This window comes from Amia ocellicauda, chromosome 3, assembly GCF_036373705.1.
Source record: "Amia ocellicauda isolate fAmiCal2 chromosome 3, fAmiCal2.hap1, whole genome shotgun sequence".
NCBI lineage: Eukaryota > Metazoa > Chordata > Actinopteri > Amiiformes > Amiidae > Amia > Amia ocellicauda.
In genome coordinates, this window is record NC_089852.1 from 52,371,806 (window position 1) to 52,389,153 (window position 17,348).

At 40.1% G+C, this 17,348-nt stretch overlaps 1 protein-coding gene across 2 annotated transcripts in view; it reads left to right on the forward strand.

Annotated features, from left to right (window-relative positions):
* The window catches only part of fndc3a (fibronectin type III domain containing 3A), a 133,992-nt gene that overhangs the window by 45,066 nt on the left and 71,578 nt on the right, over positions 1 to 17,348 (forward strand). The window contains exon 2 of one of the 2 annotated variants that reach the window (XM_066699916.1): positions 1,206 to 1,379. The exons of the other annotated variant lie outside the window; for it this stretch is intronic. Within the exon in view, the coding sequence (XP_066556013.1) occupies positions 1,260 to 1,379 (120 nt within the window). The 5' untranslated portion in view covers positions 1,206 to 1,259. The remainder of the gene's footprint in view (positions 1 to 1,205; positions 1,380 to 17,348) is intronic. 2 annotated transcript variants of the gene reach the window in all.

Consider the following 17,348-nt stretch of genomic DNA (forward strand, 5'->3'; position numbering starts at 1 on the left):
TCTATTTAGGTGGAGCTCTGTAATTGAGACGGGTGAGTATGCACAACTCTCGATTTCTGCACTGCTAGAAATATGCGGCTTCATTGGAAATCAGCTGTTTCCGCCGCTGATGTAGGGGTTTCTAGTTGAATATGAGCTATTGCACCGTGCCCCCCCAACCGTGTGTATGCACTTTTATATTTTGGAGGCGAGGTTTGAAATATGTCCACACGACAAACTATCTGCAGTTTAGCTGTTTGTTTTCAGAAATCAGGAAAAGAAACCAAATACCTGTTCATAATTAAAATTTCTCACGGTCCAGTCAAAAGTGTCTGGCAGTCCAGATTTGGCCCGTGGTCCTTCTATTGACTACCACTGCCTTACAGTAAGGTAACAACCAGCCTTAAAAAATGTAAACCTGACAAAACGCAATGTACTTTAGTGAAATAGTTGTGTAGTGTAAAATAATAAAACAAATATGTAGATATGTTCGGAAATGTAGATATAAAAAATAAGTAGACATTCACTTAAAAGTATAGCCTTCCAAAAATATGAACCTTTCCTTATGCAAACTCAAACCAGTATTTTGTGGAAGTTGTTTCCTGAAACCTACTCATATGAACAAACATATGAAACGAACACATTATTCCTGGTCTGGTTTGGCCAAGGCCCGCCATGTTTTTGTGTCACAATGGCATCAGCTTTTTAAACGCTGGATTCGAGACGTGGAACTATGGTAGTATTTCAGCTTTAATTTACAGGTGTGGCATTGTGCATCAGCATCTTTTGCAGGCTGATCGAAAACATTCACCACGGCACTCGAGTGCCCGCCTGTCCTGAACCATTTCCTGGCATTAGCCCTTGGCACTTCTCCTCGGCCTTGCTCCTTTTCTCTGCCGGTCTGCCACTTTCACTACATTTTTCCTCTGTGTTACCAAAGCAACATGTAAATGCTTAGATCTCATTAAGAAGTCAAAGCATTAAATGGTGCCTGTATTTATTTGTGTGAACACAGACATGAATACAAGAAGTATACTACCCCAAAAATCATTGTTGTATATTAAAACAGTCGCTTTAAATCGATGAATTTGTAATCATCCTAGCTCTAGTGGGTCACCCTTGTTTATCAGTGCAGTTCTACTTAGTCAGCGCCCAACAGTTTTGTGTGCTGCTTGTCCAATTCTCTGAGTATTGTAAGCTTATGTCCTTATTGTTTTTATTTTCAGCTCAACGCTGTCCTTTCTTGTCCATTCCTTGCTGTGAAATGCAATTAGCGGCCCATGCCCAGTGCAACTATCTGTGAGGGCAACATGCAGAAGTCATCTTTCTTTCATCCTTTTTATGCAGATGTTTTGGAGTACAATTATTATACAATGACCAATTACATTCAGAAGAGCAAGGTGAGATTGTTTTTGTTTTTATTTAGTATGGATTTATTCTTGAAGTGCACCTTTCCAATTTCATCCTGTCTCATAGTGTTGTTTAAAGGGTATATCAAGACTAAAAAACAATTACACGCATAACCATAACAAAAACATTACTAATGCCACAATGATACATCTGTGTTAGTTGTGCCATCTCCCAAGAGCCATGGAACGTAGTTGTGAGTTGTGTAATAATGTAGCTCATGGACATGTATTTGGAAAACCAAAGCATTGTGGGTACCGCTTTAAAAACTCAGGCTGATAGTAAGGTAGACAAGCACTGTGTTTGTGGTTGCAAAGAGAAAACAAATAGACGGAGTAAATTGCTCTAATTTCCATAAATGATGACATCAAGCTTAAGTAAAAAAAAAAAAAAATGCTAATGCTAGTCATTGAACAACTTCTAGTTTAAGTTTATTTTTTAAATATCTGTTGATTCGATTTTCATGTTAAAAGCTTTGTTTTGTGTACACTAACATCAAACATTTTTCTCATGAATATACAATATTATCTCCCTTAGTAACATACTTTTCACTGCCTTGCAGATTGCTTGGTGACTGTCTAAGATCAGTATCTCTGTATCTATTTCGACATTGAACTATGGGTTTAAATTGCTTTATTTTCCAAGAAAAGATATTTTACCTTTTTTTTTATTTTATTTTTTTTCAATTTTGCTGCGTTAAGTGCCTTGGTGTATCCTGCCTCAGTTGAAATAACAGGGCATCTGAAACCTTGCTTCAAGTCTGCTCCAGTGATATCTCCACCTTGTTGATTTAGTGCGCGGTAACTTATTATTTACACTAACTTTGCTCTGGTCAGGGAAAAAATGCCCTGCCAAGCACAGAATGTGTTTCAGTGCATTTATTTCTTGGAAATTTCTGTGGAAATGTTTGTACTTCCAGAAGAAAGAAGGTATTGACTTTGTTTCTCTAGAATGGAGAGAAATTATGGGCTCAAATTAGCGCCATAAGTAACGAATTCAAAATAAAAAATATTGTAAACAAAAAAAATAAAGTTGAGAAAAAATTGATGGTGAGATAAAAAATTAAACAATCGAAAGCAAAATGTATAGAAGTGTAAACAAAAATAATTATATCAAAAGCAAAATAATAACTGAAAGGAAATCATGTTAAAGCGAGAGTGCTGGAGTCCCTGTCTTTGGTTGCGATGCTGCAATCTTTGCTTTCGCCACCAGTTTATTTGCTTTCATTTTTTTTTTTTCGTTTACGAGTTTTGGCACTGTTTTGTTGTGAGGGTGGGGATTAGAGGGAGGCGTAGGTCATGGTTCTCCATTGGTCCACTACGTTTGAGTAACAGTTCTTCCTAACCCAAATCAGTGGGCAGGTGAGCTGGTCTGACAGTCACCACTGCAACATATCTTTGACTTTACCACTGATTGTACCCATAGACTGAGTGGGTGCAACTACATGGCTATGGAATTTAATTATAAACAAAGCATGTTTTTAATAAAAGTTATAGATAATAATTTTCTGCATATTACATATGTGTTTATTTTATACAGCCTTTATTCTCATCTTAATCAGTGGTGCCAGTAATTTTGTAGGTGACTGTGCATAAAGTGTATGTATATATATATATATATATATATATATATATATATATATATATATATATATATGTGTGTGTGTGTGTGTGTGTGTGTGTGTGTATCTTACCTAAACATAAACTGAGACATCACATGCTCTTAATGAATACGATGCCCCTCCATTTGCCTCTTGCTAAATGATGCGAGTTCCATCAGTCGGCACTGTGTTATCTGAGGAGCTGAATTAAAGTACTCATGCAGGTTACATTAATATGAACATGATATTAAACATTTTTAAATGTAGCAGGTGAATCCTGTGTTTTGTTTCAGTGCTGTATGGGGGGGAGGATATTTTGAAGAAGGTGGTGGGATCCAGTGTGGAGATTTTCCAGCTTTTGACTGAAGGGCTATGAACACACATAAGATGTTTCTAAGGAGTTGCTAGAATCGGCGCTGCTGTTGAAACAGTGACAATCGATTACCATCCCACACAGGAATCACCCCAGACCAGCCCACTCTGATCACTGATTGGGTTAGGAAGAACCATCACTCAAACTTAGTGGACCAATGGAGAACCATGACCTATGCCTCCCTCTAAGCCCCGCCCTCACAACAAACAGTGCCAAAACTAAAAAAAAAAAAAAAATGGTGGCCTGTGGGGAGTGTTTACTGAAGGCTACCTTGTTGGGTGTGCAGGTTAGAAGTCAATGGCCTTCTGTCAAAATCTTTGATTTCTTGAAACCGAGATATCCATATTAGTCCTATATTGATCTATTTATAAATCGACTTCTCCCCCACTCTTTGCTAGTATCTGTGGTTTTGCTTTTCATGTATCCTGCTGGTGAATTAGGATAATTGAAGATTGAGTGTCCCCTAATCATACTGAGGAGAGCAATCGAATTATAATGAACAGAACAAGGGATGTTGCCAAGGTATTGAGCCCAGGGGGATTAGACGCAGTAGTTGCCAGGCATCAGTTAGTAGACCTGATGTGGCTGGGTCGGGTGTTGTAGTATTGGGCACCTTCACACGCAGTTGGCTAAGTGCTGCTATAGAAGGGCTGTTCAGGTAGTGCAGCACATGCAGACCCTCAGTGTATATATTTCAAACCTAGGATAAAAGCGGGGGTTGTCTTTGAAGCTCTGAATGCTGGCCACGTATTCAAAGATGCTGCTGAACATTTGGAGGTTCATCTTTACTATTATAGCCACAGCAGCCTATTACCAAATAGAGAGCTTTGTTTTTCATTTTTCATTTATTCTCCAGTCAAATATAGCCGAATACTGTGTGAATGTTCTGAAAACTGACTGTTTTTTTGGATCCTGTGTCATAGTACGAGTGGTCAAATACTAAAATGGTCAAATTGATGCAGGTTTATTCTGCTGATTTTAGGAAGATTATCATAAGACTACAGTCTGATTTCAGTTTTATGTTTAGTAAATGTAAGTAATGTTTTGTCTCCTAAAGTTAAAGTTGAATGTCACGACTTATTTTCTGATTTAACCTGTTTAATTTGCTGTTTATTTTCATTTTTGTATGAATTAGATTATCACTATTTAACCTCAGTGAAATCTTGACTTATGCTGTGAGCTCCAGTTCTTTTAATTGGTAGCAAAACTGTGCTCTTCCATGGCAAGATTATATATACAATTATAATTAGCATCTAATATCTGTACTTGCATTTATTCACACAGCATGACTACAAGCTTTTTTTGTTTTAAATATGTATTATATCTAATGTAATATTCATTTCTTACCTTTAATATTATTTCCTCAGTTCTTTTTAAAGTACAGGACATCACCAAATAATTATCCCAACTGGCACTATTGACAGCTTTCTGTAATGTGTAGCCAGCGTTCAAAGGCAATAATGTACCTTGTTGCCACCCTAGAAAAAAATGTGAACAGTGCAGATCACTCGCAAAAACTGCAGCCTGAGGTCAAAGAGATGGCATCTTTATGGTGTTTGTGGTCAGCTGTGTGTCAGGTGTTTAAAAGGTAGACGCAGTCTTGGACAAGGCAGCAGCGTTTTCCATATAAATTGAATTTGATTGATAAAATTGATTAACAAAAAACCTCAGAAACAACCCAAAAAAATTCTTACAACAAAAGACCTCCAGACCATTGGTCAAGAGAGGGAAAAAATGAGCAGAAAATCAAATAATACACATTGTAAAACATGATCGCACAGCAGCCACACCCCAACTGGCCACATTGTCCCTGTATATGTACTCTTTCTTCAGTTGGCCCCTTCCTTAGAGCAAACACTCTAGGGGAATAAAGAGAAGAAAATGCATTCAAAGACAACTTACAAGTCACCAAGTAAACACATCAGTGTTTTTCTTTAAATAAACTGACAAGAAAAGAGCTACATTAAGACCCACTCTTAGGAGGAGTACGGTAATCAGACTGTATTTTGCCTTCTGTAATGGGCTCCTTGCCCCTCACCAACATGGCTGCCCCATACACTCAAACAGTGTGAAGTGTCTCTTATGTTTATCCCCAATAAAACCCTATGTGCACTTTCATACATCATTTGAATATACAGTGATGTCTTCATTTAGCGGTGCTTTTGTTTTGCAAGATATAATGTCACAGTACACAGCATAGCACCCAATAGTAATAGTTATTTTAATACAGGGATGGGCCTTGCCTGATCACAGTATTGCATCTAAACTCATTGATTGGTGGCCATATCAAAGTTATTTCCTTTAGTAGCAAGCCACATATAAAACATTTATATATGTACAGTGAGGGAAAAAAATATTTGATTCCCTGCTGATTTTGTACGTTTGCCCACTGACAAAGAAATGATCAGTCTATAATTTTAATGGTAGGTGTATTTTAACAGTGAGAGACAGAATAACAGCTGCCTTGAGATCATTAACAAGATCCTCCCGTGTAGTTCTGGGCTGATTCCTCACCATTCTCATGATCATTGAAACTCCACGAGGTGAGATCTTGCATGGAGCCCCAGACCGAGGGAGACTGACAGTTATTTTGTGTTTCTTCCATTTGCGAATAATCGCACCAACTGTTGTCACCTTCTCACCAAGCTGCTTGGTGATGGTCTTGTAGCCCATTCCAGCCTTGTGTAGGTCTACAATCTTGTCCCTGACATCCTTGGACAGCTCTTTGGTCTTGGCCATGCTGGAGAGTTTGGAATCTGATTGATTGATTGCTTCTGTGGACAGGTGTCTTTTATACAGGTAACGAGCTGAGACTGGGAGCACTCCCTTTAAGAGAGTGCTCCTAATCTCAGCTCGTTACCTGTATAAAAGACACCTCGGAGCCAGAAATCTTGCTGATTGATAGGGGATCAAATACTTATTTCCCTCATTAACATGCAAATCAATGTATAATGTATATCAATGTCTCTCACTGTTAAAATACACCTACCATTAAAATTAAAATGATAATTTCTTTGTCAGTGGGAAAACGTACAAAATCAGCAGGGGATCAAATACTTTTTTCCCTTACTGTATGTATAGGTTGCATGTCAACCAATTGTGATAAATCCACCAATAAAAGCAGCTATTCACATTTAGTCGCAGGCACAACTTAAAATATTTAAACTGTTGATTTCTAACTTGTACGTGCACTAAAAACCTTTCATAATTTAGGTAGTGTTTCTTCTGCCTGCAAAAATATTTTGGTGGGGCACAGCTTACAGAAGTGTTCTTTTTTTTTTTTTTTGACAACCTTAATGGGGATTTAGTTTTGGCAATTTACACTTATTTGAAGACCAACGGCAAGAGTTTGTCTTGATTTGATCAGCACTGAACAAACACATCATGGAATCTCAGCTGGTGAAATAGGAGAATTCCTCATTTGACAATTTCATGGGCCTCATCTGACTTTTCTTAAGTCAATCAGTTTTCTCTGTGTCTTCCCACATTGTTGATTGTTCAGAAGGTTCAGCTCCTGCAGCTGGCTCTGGCTTTCAAGTGTTAAATGTGAGACACCTCATTCACACAAAAAAACAACTGTCCAGTCAGTGCATGATCATTTTGTGCAGCACTACCCCCTCCCCGGTAACCACCATAGTTTTTTGGGGTTTAACCATAAAAGCGGTGCAGTCCTCTTCTCCTGGAACCAGACTACAGATATAATTTTTTTACTGAAGTTCAGACCTGCATTTCCACAGTGAACACCCTTCATTAATGAATCTCACTTTTTTTGTCACTCCTGTGGCCTTCTCAGCGTGAGCTCTACTATGAATCACCTCTTTCGAATCTTAATCTGTTGCTGTGGGGGCAGGCTGGCTGTCTAGGGACCTCGGTTTCTTCTTTCCTCTGCTGGTTTCATAAATTTGAGTATTTAGTGCGTAGGCTCATAGAACTCCCGGGTGGGATTTTCGCTGCCGTTCGATTGACAGCTTTAATAGCAATGATCAGCTGCTTGTTGGAAGAGAGTCTCGTAGACACCCCTGGGAAGGCTTGAGGTGCAGTGAATAATAACACTGGGCTTTCAAGGCCTGCACATGGGCTGCACGCTTGGCCTCAAGGATTTCCGAAGCCCCTGGCTTTCTTGTCTTCAGTTTGAATGAGGTACAGTGAGGAATAGGGAGAACACAGATAGGGCAGCCATAATTCATTATTTTTCTTTTTATGACTGGCTGTATTCATAGACATCTGCTGGGATGTTGAAGGTTGATACGGAGTCCCTTGAGTGTCTTGCTCCAGTTTCGACATGCAGTAAGCTTGCTTTACGGCAGCAGAAATAACATTTAGTTAATGTATAATTTTAAAGACATTTTTTAGTTATGAGTTATGAAAAGAGCTGAAGTGTTGCAGAAAGTTGAAGCAGACTTCTAATACAGAGAAAACTGAAAGACATCTTAAAATGTTAGTTGATCCAGAATAATCAATCCGCAGACATGTTGACCTCTTTCTTTCTTTATCTCCATCAAATGAAGAAATACTTTAAACCAAAAAATAAGCATTGGAAACGTATACAACATAACGTGCACATGAAGAAGAAAACACAAATTTGAAGTATATGGTAATGTAGAGATCTGGGGCTGCTTGCACAAAAGGTCGTAAATGTTTTAAGACTATTTTTGTGGTCTTAGACAAAATATTTGAATATATATCTCTTTGTCTCTCTGACAGGATCCTACAAATACTAAATATATTGCTCTTTTCCTTTCCTTCTCTTATGTACAGTGAGGGAAAAAAGTATTTGATTTTGATTTTGGACGTTTGCCCACTGACAAAGAAATGATCAGTCTATAATTTTAATGGTAGGTGTATTTTAACAGTGAGACAGAATAACAACAAAAAAATCCAGAAAAACGCATTTCAAAAAAGTTATACATTGATTTGCATGTTAATGACTGAAATAAATATTTCATCGCCTATCAATCAGCAAGATTTCTGGCTCCCAGGTGTCTTTTATACAGGTAATGAGCTGAGATTAGGAGCATTAGGAGATTAAGTGCTCCTAATCTCAGCTCATTACCTGTATAAAAGACACCTGTCCACAGAAGCAATCGATCAATCAGATTCCAAACTCTCCACCATGGCCAAGACCAAAGAGCTGTCCAAGGATGTCAGGGACAAGATTGTAGACCTACACAAGGCTGGAATGGGCTAAAAGACCATCGCCAAGCAGCTTGGTGAGAAGGTGACAACAGTTGGTGCGATTATTCGCAAATGGAAGAAACACAAATTACTGGTCACTCTCCCTCACTCTGGGGCTCCATGCAAGATCTCACCTCATGGAGTTTCAGTGATCATGAGAACGGTGAGGAATCAGCCCAGAACTACACGGGAGGATCTTGTTAATGATCTCAAGGCAGCTGGGACCATAGTCACTAAGAAATCAATTGGTAACGCACTACACCGTGAAGGACTGAAATCCTGCAGCGCCCGCAAGGTTCCCCTGCTCAAGAAAGCACATGTACAGGCCCTTTTGAAGTTTGCCAATGAACATCTGAATGATTCAGAGGAGAACTGGGTGAAAGTGTTGTGGTCAGATGAGACCAAAATCGAGCTCTTTGGCATTCATTCAACTCGCCGTGTTTGGAGGAGGAGGAATGACCCCAAGAACACCATCCCCACCGTCAATCATAGAGGTGGAAACATTATGCTTTGGGTGTGTTTTTCTGCTAATGGGACAGTACAACTGCACCGCATTAAAGGGATGATGGACGGGGCCATGTAACGTCAAATCTTGGGTGAGAACCTCCTTCCTTCAGCCAGGGCATTGAAAATGAGTAGTGGATGGGTATTCCAGCATGACAATGACCCAAAACACACAGCCAAGGCAACAAAGGAGTGGCTCAAGAAGAAGCACATTAAGGTCCTGAAGTGGCCTAGCCAGTCTCCAGACCTTAATCCCATAGAAAATCTGTGGAGGGAGCTGAAGGTTCGAGTTGCCAAACGTCATCCTCGAAACCTTAATGACTTGGAGAGGATCTGCAAAGAGGAGTGGGACAAAATCCCTCCTGAGATGTGTGCAAACCTGGTGGCCAACTATAAGAAACGTCTGACCTCTGTGATTGCCAACAAGGGTTTTGCCACCAAGTACTAAGTCGAAGGGGTCAAATACTTATTTCCCTCATTAACATGCAAATGAATTTTTAACTTTTTTGAAATGCATTTTTCTGGATTTTTTTGTTGTTAATCTGCCTCTCACTGTTAAAATACACCTACCATTAAAATTATAGACTGATCATTTCTTTGTCAGTGGGCAAACGTACAAAATCAGCAGTGGATCACATATTTTTTTTCCCTCACTGTATGTCCTGGACCGATCCCTCTTGCTTGCGTGTCCATCACATTCTTGTTCTTTATTAATTGTCACAGAAATATGTTGAGTCATTTCACCCCAATCTAAGGCAGCAAGCCAGATGGAAACAGTGCTTACTCATTTTGTGTGACTTTGTCTTCCTGGGATGTTGTGTGTGTGATTTGGAGAGAAGCAATGTGTTCATGAAAGCTGAAAATCCCTGAGGGCTTAATGCGTTACAGATGAGGTTATCCTTGACATCCCCAAGCAACATGTATAGCATTTAAATTAAACCTGAAAAGGTAATCAAATATATTTTTCCTGTATATCTTCAAGGGTGTGTTTTATGTGTTGAGCTAAATGGAATCTTCCTCCAGACCTGAAGTCACCTGTATATCTTTATCTGCAACTTCAGGACCAGAATCATCAAAGGCTGTCCTCTTTGCATTGTAATGTGTGTTCTGTAGCAGTAATGTATTGAAGTAATTGATATTGTACTTAAGAGACTGTGCCTGCTTTCCAGGCTTCTGTTCTGGGTCATGTGATCTTTTTGACTGGGCATTGCCTCTGCCCTACCAGCAAATCCTGGATCTTCCATGATCTGTCTAAACCTGTGAATTCATTGAAAAGGCTACCATCAGGCTATGGAGGGGGCTTTAGGATTTGTGGTCACGGTCGGCTACCACAGAATTTTTATTCAAATTGGCAATTTCTGTATTTGAGGGGCTCATCTTGAGTTGTGAGTGGAGGCAACATGGAGAATAATCGATCGGAAAGGAAACAGCCGTCCGACCAGTATGCTGGCATTTCCCTTGAAAAGAAGTACAGTCTATATAATTACGCCTGGGGTTTATGCTTACGCCAAGTTTGACAAAAATAAATGATCGACAGCCCACCAAAACAAGCTTCTTTTTTTGCCAGAGTCTAATGTGGCTCGGTGTGGGCTGTGCCGGTCCCGGTCTTGGCTCTGTCTTGCGATGATGCGGAGTCGTTTTAAAGCATTTGGCAATGTCTTCGTGAGAGTTCATTCTGTGGGAGGTTGTCAGCCAGAAGTGTCTGTAGTCCCTGTATTCAGTTCATTGCTTTCGCTTTTCTCCTCTCGTCTACTAACTCGCTGTCTTAGTTCTCGTATTCACCCTCCGTATGTTTTCCCTTAGGTACTTTGCGACGAGGTTTGCCGGGGGGCGTATACGTATAGTCCTTTAGTACCTCCCCACACCTTGTACACCATCGCACTATTTGTAAGTTTGTTGAAACTGGTGTTGTGGTTCACATTAACTTTGACATCTAGCTGTTGCTGCTTGATTTTGTATTTTTCGTGTCCCTTGCTGTACCGCCACCCCACTGTAATCTACTACCTGTTTGGAGTTAAACACAGGTCCTATTGGAAATAAAGACAGTGAGTAGAGAATTGGAATTTGCAGCACGATACATTTTCTTCCTTCTCTCCCTTCTGTGGCCCTGTGCTTAAACTGCATAATAAAATATCTTGGCATGGAATCTCCATAGAGGGAAAATGTACTTATTTGTTTTAAAGGATACATGTTTGCTATAATCTGTACAGAAACTACCTTATCTTGACACAACATATATTTAGCCCTTATTATATTTCTTAGCCCTTATCCAGGGTGATACAATCATTACAATATAACCCATTCTTTTTTACATACCATTTCCTGTTTACACTGCTGGGTTTTTACTGGAGCAATCTGGGTACAGTACCTGCACAAGAGAACAACAGCAGTGTCCCCCAACTGGGACTGAACCCATGACCCTCCGCTCAGGAGTCCAAAGCCCTGGCCACTACTCACACTGCTGCCAGATGGGACGTAGACAATAACACCAACATGTATTCTTACTGTAGTACATTGCATTTTAGCACTGTTGAATAGGAACCCTTGGCTCCTGTGCTGTCTAGTAAATGAGATTGGAGTCTATGACTGCAAAAGCCCTCTCCTGCTCTTTATTTTAATCTCTGTCCTTCCATTATCAAATGCATCATGTAGTTTGAAAGGCACGTCCATTGCTTGGTCCATTGACATGGGAGAGCTGTGAGCTGAGCTGCTGGAGAGAGAGGCACAGAGGCACAGAAATGCATGTCAGCCACAATCTTAGACCAATTCAACTGGGTCTTAACAGTTCATGTGGAAGTAAGAAGAGAGGGGGGGGGGGATATTTTGTAGCTCTGAGAAACCTGTTACCTTTCTCTCTCTCTCTCACTTCCCTCTCTTTCTCTCTCTCGCTTGTGCGCGCCCTCTCTCTCTCTCTGTCCTTTGCTCCCTCTCTCTCTCTCTCTCTCTCTCTCTCTCTTTCTGTGTAGTAACCTCTGCCGGCTGTTAAGGGAAAAGACGTGAGGGAGGGGGAGAAAAGCAACCAGCGTTTTCAACAGTGATAGAGAGAAGGCATCCTTTTTTTGTATTCCTAAGATGATTGACATTGATAGTTTTATCTAGCTGCAGATGCTGCTGCAGTTATTTGTTGTCTGCGTTGTCATGGAGACCTGGCATAATCGTGTGTGCGAGCGAGGAGAAAACACAGCGCTCACACAGGGGCTAATTTGATGATAGGAGACGCTAGGACTCGGAAGCTCGGTCCTGTAGCGATGGATGTGCTGATAATTGTAAATGAGATGCTTCGGGAGTGAACTGGCAGCGTCATCCAGTATTTATTTATTTATTTATTTATTTGTGTTTTTATTATTGATGTCTTGTCTTCGGAGGAGTTGGACAAGTTGGGCCCAATGCCTTGGATCCCTATTCACATTGCCTCCTTGTTTGGCACACAGGAGAGTTTGACTTCACCTGTGTGTGGTGACTGCTAAAGCCACCAGCTGCCTGTCTGCCTGTTTTTTTCCTTTTTTTTTTTCTTCTTCTTCCCTTCCTCTCTTTTGTTACTGTACTAACAGCGCCTGAATGAGACAAAGCGATGCGGTCGACAGTAAGTGATCTTTTCTGCTGTATTTCATTTTATCTGTATGTGTGTGTGTGTGTGTGTGTGAGAGAGAGAGAGAGAGCTAGAGCTAGAGCTAGTTTCTCCCCCTGCTTTTAATATCTTGACAGTAATTGAGAGCTCTGACTGCAGTTGACTAGCTTCTGTGTTGTGGGAGATAGTTGGGGAGAGCTGGAGGAAAAAAAAATCAACAACAGGCAGAAGAAGAAACAAAAGCAAGCAAACAAACAGGAAGGGCTTGACTTCAATTTAATAAGACTTCCTTCAACCCCCCCCCTCCCCTCATCATCACCAATCCCCCCCCACACACACACACCCCTCACGACACACACTCACCCCTGCCAAGTGGAAGCTTCAAAATACCTTGTGGCACAATGAGTCGTGCTGCCCAGCCTCACTCTTAATCTTCATGAATGGGAGTCTCGTAGCAGGCGCTAATGGCTGTGCTGGGGGAGAGTAGCTGGATGCTGTGTGGATTCAGATACTACAATGTGGATTTCAGCCAGAAAACGCAGGTAAATGGGTCTTTTACAAGATTTCCTTCATACTTGTGTTGGCTTTGTTGTGACTGTGCAGGGAGCAGCCTCTCGTCAGGTGTCTGTGAGTGCACACACAGAAGAGAAATGAACAAGCAAAAAAAGCCTTTTAATATCTGATTGTAGCAGTAGAGAAGACTGTTGTATAACGCTGTGTAACTATCGCTCTGTGTTAGTGAAAATCATTCATTTTATGCTGTACACAGCTAGAGCAATGGTAACCATAGACCTGAATTAGTTTTGACAGAATTGAAATTCATTTCACCAAGGCGACCACGCTAAATGGATAAAAAGGGATTTTGTATGTTAAGCAGGGCTGTGGCTCAAGTACAGTAGATGCCAGGGCTAAGTCTGCTTAGCACAAGATTAATGTAGCAGTGGTGAAGTGCTAATGGTTTAATTAGCAATCTGCTTTCTTGCTCAGGGTACAGCTTTTGTGTGCAACCGTTGCTGTGTGGACAGGGGATGGGGTATCATACTGTCTGCAAGTCCTCCCTATTATTTCTTCTTATTATTATTCTTCTTCATTTATTCCAGCATTAGCCTAGCTTTACAATGCCCAGCTGGCTTCAGTTTCAAGATTTTGTTTTTGTTTATAGCTTACTGTTCTGCCAAACTGTTATGGAGTAAAAATGTATGTGGATGTGAAGTTTGGTTTGACTGAAGGCATGACTATAATTCTGTGAAGTCTTGGAAATATGATCATGATTAAGGAATTAAATACTTGAATCCTCACTTTGGTGGTTGCCTCAAAGCTCTTTCTAATTGTAGCTCTTCACTTTATTCCTGTTAAATTTTCAGCTTTTATTAGGTTGTCTAGAAACCTACAGTAAAGTGCTCTGTGCATCCTGGGATTGACTTCCTCCTTTGATTTATGTAAGGGACATAACAGGAAAATGACAATATCAGTAATGAAAAATAGCAGATGGTAAGCTGCCTCCCATGACTAGTCTTTATTGTAGGCAAATGCAGTATTTAGTGAACTAGAAAATCTGTTTTTAACTTCCTATCTTTTCCATATGCAGTGTAAATTGTTGTATGTTTTTAAGTATTGGGTATTTCCATTGCTTCATTTTGTTGACATCCTTTCTATGAAAAGACACAAAAATATATGGAAATATTAGAAGATCTTACAGTCGTGAACATTAAATGTCATGCTTCAATTCAAATGTTTTTTGTAAAACATTTTACTCTTGACTCTAAAGTTTTAAAGTTTTAGGCACAGTGACAATATACAAGGCCAGGGTCATATTGAGCCTGTGTATTCTGTTATTAGTTTCTTTCTGATAATGGCACTATAATAATCTCAGCTGTCTGTCTAGAAAGGTTCACAGGTTCCCAGGCCTGTATACCAGTGAGAGCAGTCTGTATTGGCTCCACTACACTTCCATATGAATCAAACATGATGATGGTGATTGTGAGATGTAGTTGCTATTTTCTATGAGTTAATGGCTAGACTACATCAGTGCTCAGATTGGTCTTCCTGATGCTTGCAGCTTCTTAACGTTCTAAAGCTAGAATTATCTATTTTATACAAGGCTTCAGTCTGGTACATGCATACCAAAGAAGTTAAGAATTTATTTTAAAGGATCTTCTTGCCATCTAGGAGAAACCATAGTGATCTTGTTCCAAAGCTGCAAGTATTGCAAGCAGGTAGAATTCTGAATTTCAACCTCTTGATGATCCCAAGGTTGTTGACACGAAGTCTGTTACAAATCTTTCTTTGATGCAGCGCTTTATGGTAATGTACAATAACGGGCAATCTGCTGTTTTTCATGTGTCTTTCAAGAGTTGCCTTGGTTGCTTGTGCTGTGAACCAGAGCACGGAATATTGCCATGTTTGTGCTAGTATTGCTGTAAAACATCTTTAATGTATAATATTTAAAGCCCAGCTGCTGGGCTCTGGAGAGTGAGACCAAAGCTGGTTAGATATTTAAGACTGCTTTGTTGGTGAGAATTCAGCAGTATGGATTGGCTGCCTTAATTGACGGTTGTGTGTCCTGACAGAGATTAATGGTGCTTGCAAGTGTAGAGGCTCCAGTGGTCATTAATTTTGTGTTGATATGAATTTGAAATGAAGTGTCTCTCTTGGTGAAGAGATTTAGCTCTCTTTATTATTTTTTTAACACAATTCACTTGTTCCAGTGTATCATAAATAGGCTGATTGGTATCATGACGTTTTTTTTTTTTTTTTTTTTAACCAAACCAAACTGTGGTCAACAGTGCCAGCCTGTATAATAATTGTTTTATTCCGTTCAAACTATACTAGCTAAGCTATTGCATCTGAGCAGCCAAAACAAGATAATCTTGACTTCCTTGGTTGTGCTTTCTTTGTGTGTGTGTGTCTGAGTGTGTAATACATATGTTCTTCAATATGAAAATGTCAAATACCACAGCTTCAACATTCAGCTTCCAGTTTCCACCTTGCAGTCTCTTCACTGTCTCCTTGTAACATTTTGTATAGATTTTGAAAGGCCTTCTTTTAGCCAATAAATCATTTCATGGTCTAGCTAGCTCCACCTTTTCAGTTTCTTCCATATGCTGTTTTTATTTGCTTTGTTTCACTGAGTCTATGGGAATTTATCTGTGGCAACTCATTCTCAAGGGAGCTATATTATATAGAACTTGATTAATTGGTATTGTGAGGTCTGGGTGCCAGTGTGATTTTTTTTTTTTTTATTTATTTATTGTTATTGTATTTATTGTTAAGTTAACCAGTTATTTGCTTGACTGTGGCACACCATCTATTTTTGTGACTGTTATAATTAGTTGGAGTCCATTGCTTTACCTCGTCAGCTACAGCCGACACTGCTTAAGTAATTGTGTATTTTGCGTCACATTTTACTGATGTCTCTTCTGTCTCTTTTCTCTCTGCCCCCGCCCACCCTCGGGCTGGTAGGTTGACGTAGGCTGACATCAGCTTTAAGAATCTCTTCCTCTTCCACGCAGGTTTTATCAATGAGTGCCTGAGTGCCATGGCTGTATTTATAGAACAGCAAGCCCTCCCCCCCACCACAGTGTTTGCCTGGGGAGTGCTCTCTGGTTTGTCTGTGTGAATGTGCTACACCCCCACAGTGTGGCTAGATGGGAGCTTTGTTTAGAAAGGGATAACAAGGGAGCATCATTTTTGTCCTTTGACGTAAAACACGGCCAGGCTTGTATTTAGAGGAGAGCAGGAATTATCATGGCAAAGCACCTACTTTCAAAAATGAATTATTCTGTTCATGCAGACTCTTGACACCTCCAAACGGTGTTGTTAATTTGGCCAGAGATGGGGAGTTGCCTTAATAGCTCATAGCTGCTTATGCTTCTGAATTAAACCATGTTGTGTTCGTGCAAACCAGAAAGGCGGTTTTAACTCACATTTTGTAAAACCCATGTCTGTTTTGCTGGAGTGTGAACCCAACCTTCGGGACCCCCCAAGACCTCTGACACAATTCGGACACTGAACCCAACCTCGCAGTACTATGTGTTTCCAGTCAGCGCACAACCGCGTGTAAATCACCAAGCCCTCAAATGCTGCATAATTAACAGGTTCATTTAAATAACTGCAGTGAAATGCTTGATGTCTGCATTTTATTATAGTCAATCTCATTTTCAAAATACATGTTCAAAATGAGTCTTGCTGGTCATACTCCTGATGAGTAGGGATTTATAAACACTATAGCATTGAGGAGAAATAAACCTGCTAACAAGCTTTTATTTTTTTTAAAAAAGGTTCTCTGAAATCCAGTCATAGCAGTATTGTTCCTTTTGTCTTTGTTTTATTTATTTATTATGTCTTACTGCTGTCAGGTGCCCTGTGAGTTGTGTTGCCAAATGATCTTGATGTCTATGATGTCAAAGAGCTTCCTCAAAAGTCTGCCAGAGTGAGTTCTGTCTGTCTGGCCAAGATATCGACTTATCTCTTCTCACATGCAGAAATATGTACTGTGCAACAATGCTGGGTTAAAATGTGATGGCACTCTGAAGTCCCCAAGGGGTGCCCGATAGTTGGCTGGGAAATAGCCACCCACTTTCCCCCTCAATTTTCCATCCAAAGGTCATCTGTGCTCTTTGTGCTATAGGTAAGGGGGCTTACAGTGTGAATACAAGTGGGAAGGGCTCATTTTGGAGGCGGATGTGTACATCCATCTCTATTATGCTAGTATGAAGTCAGATTATTAAAAAAAGAGGCAC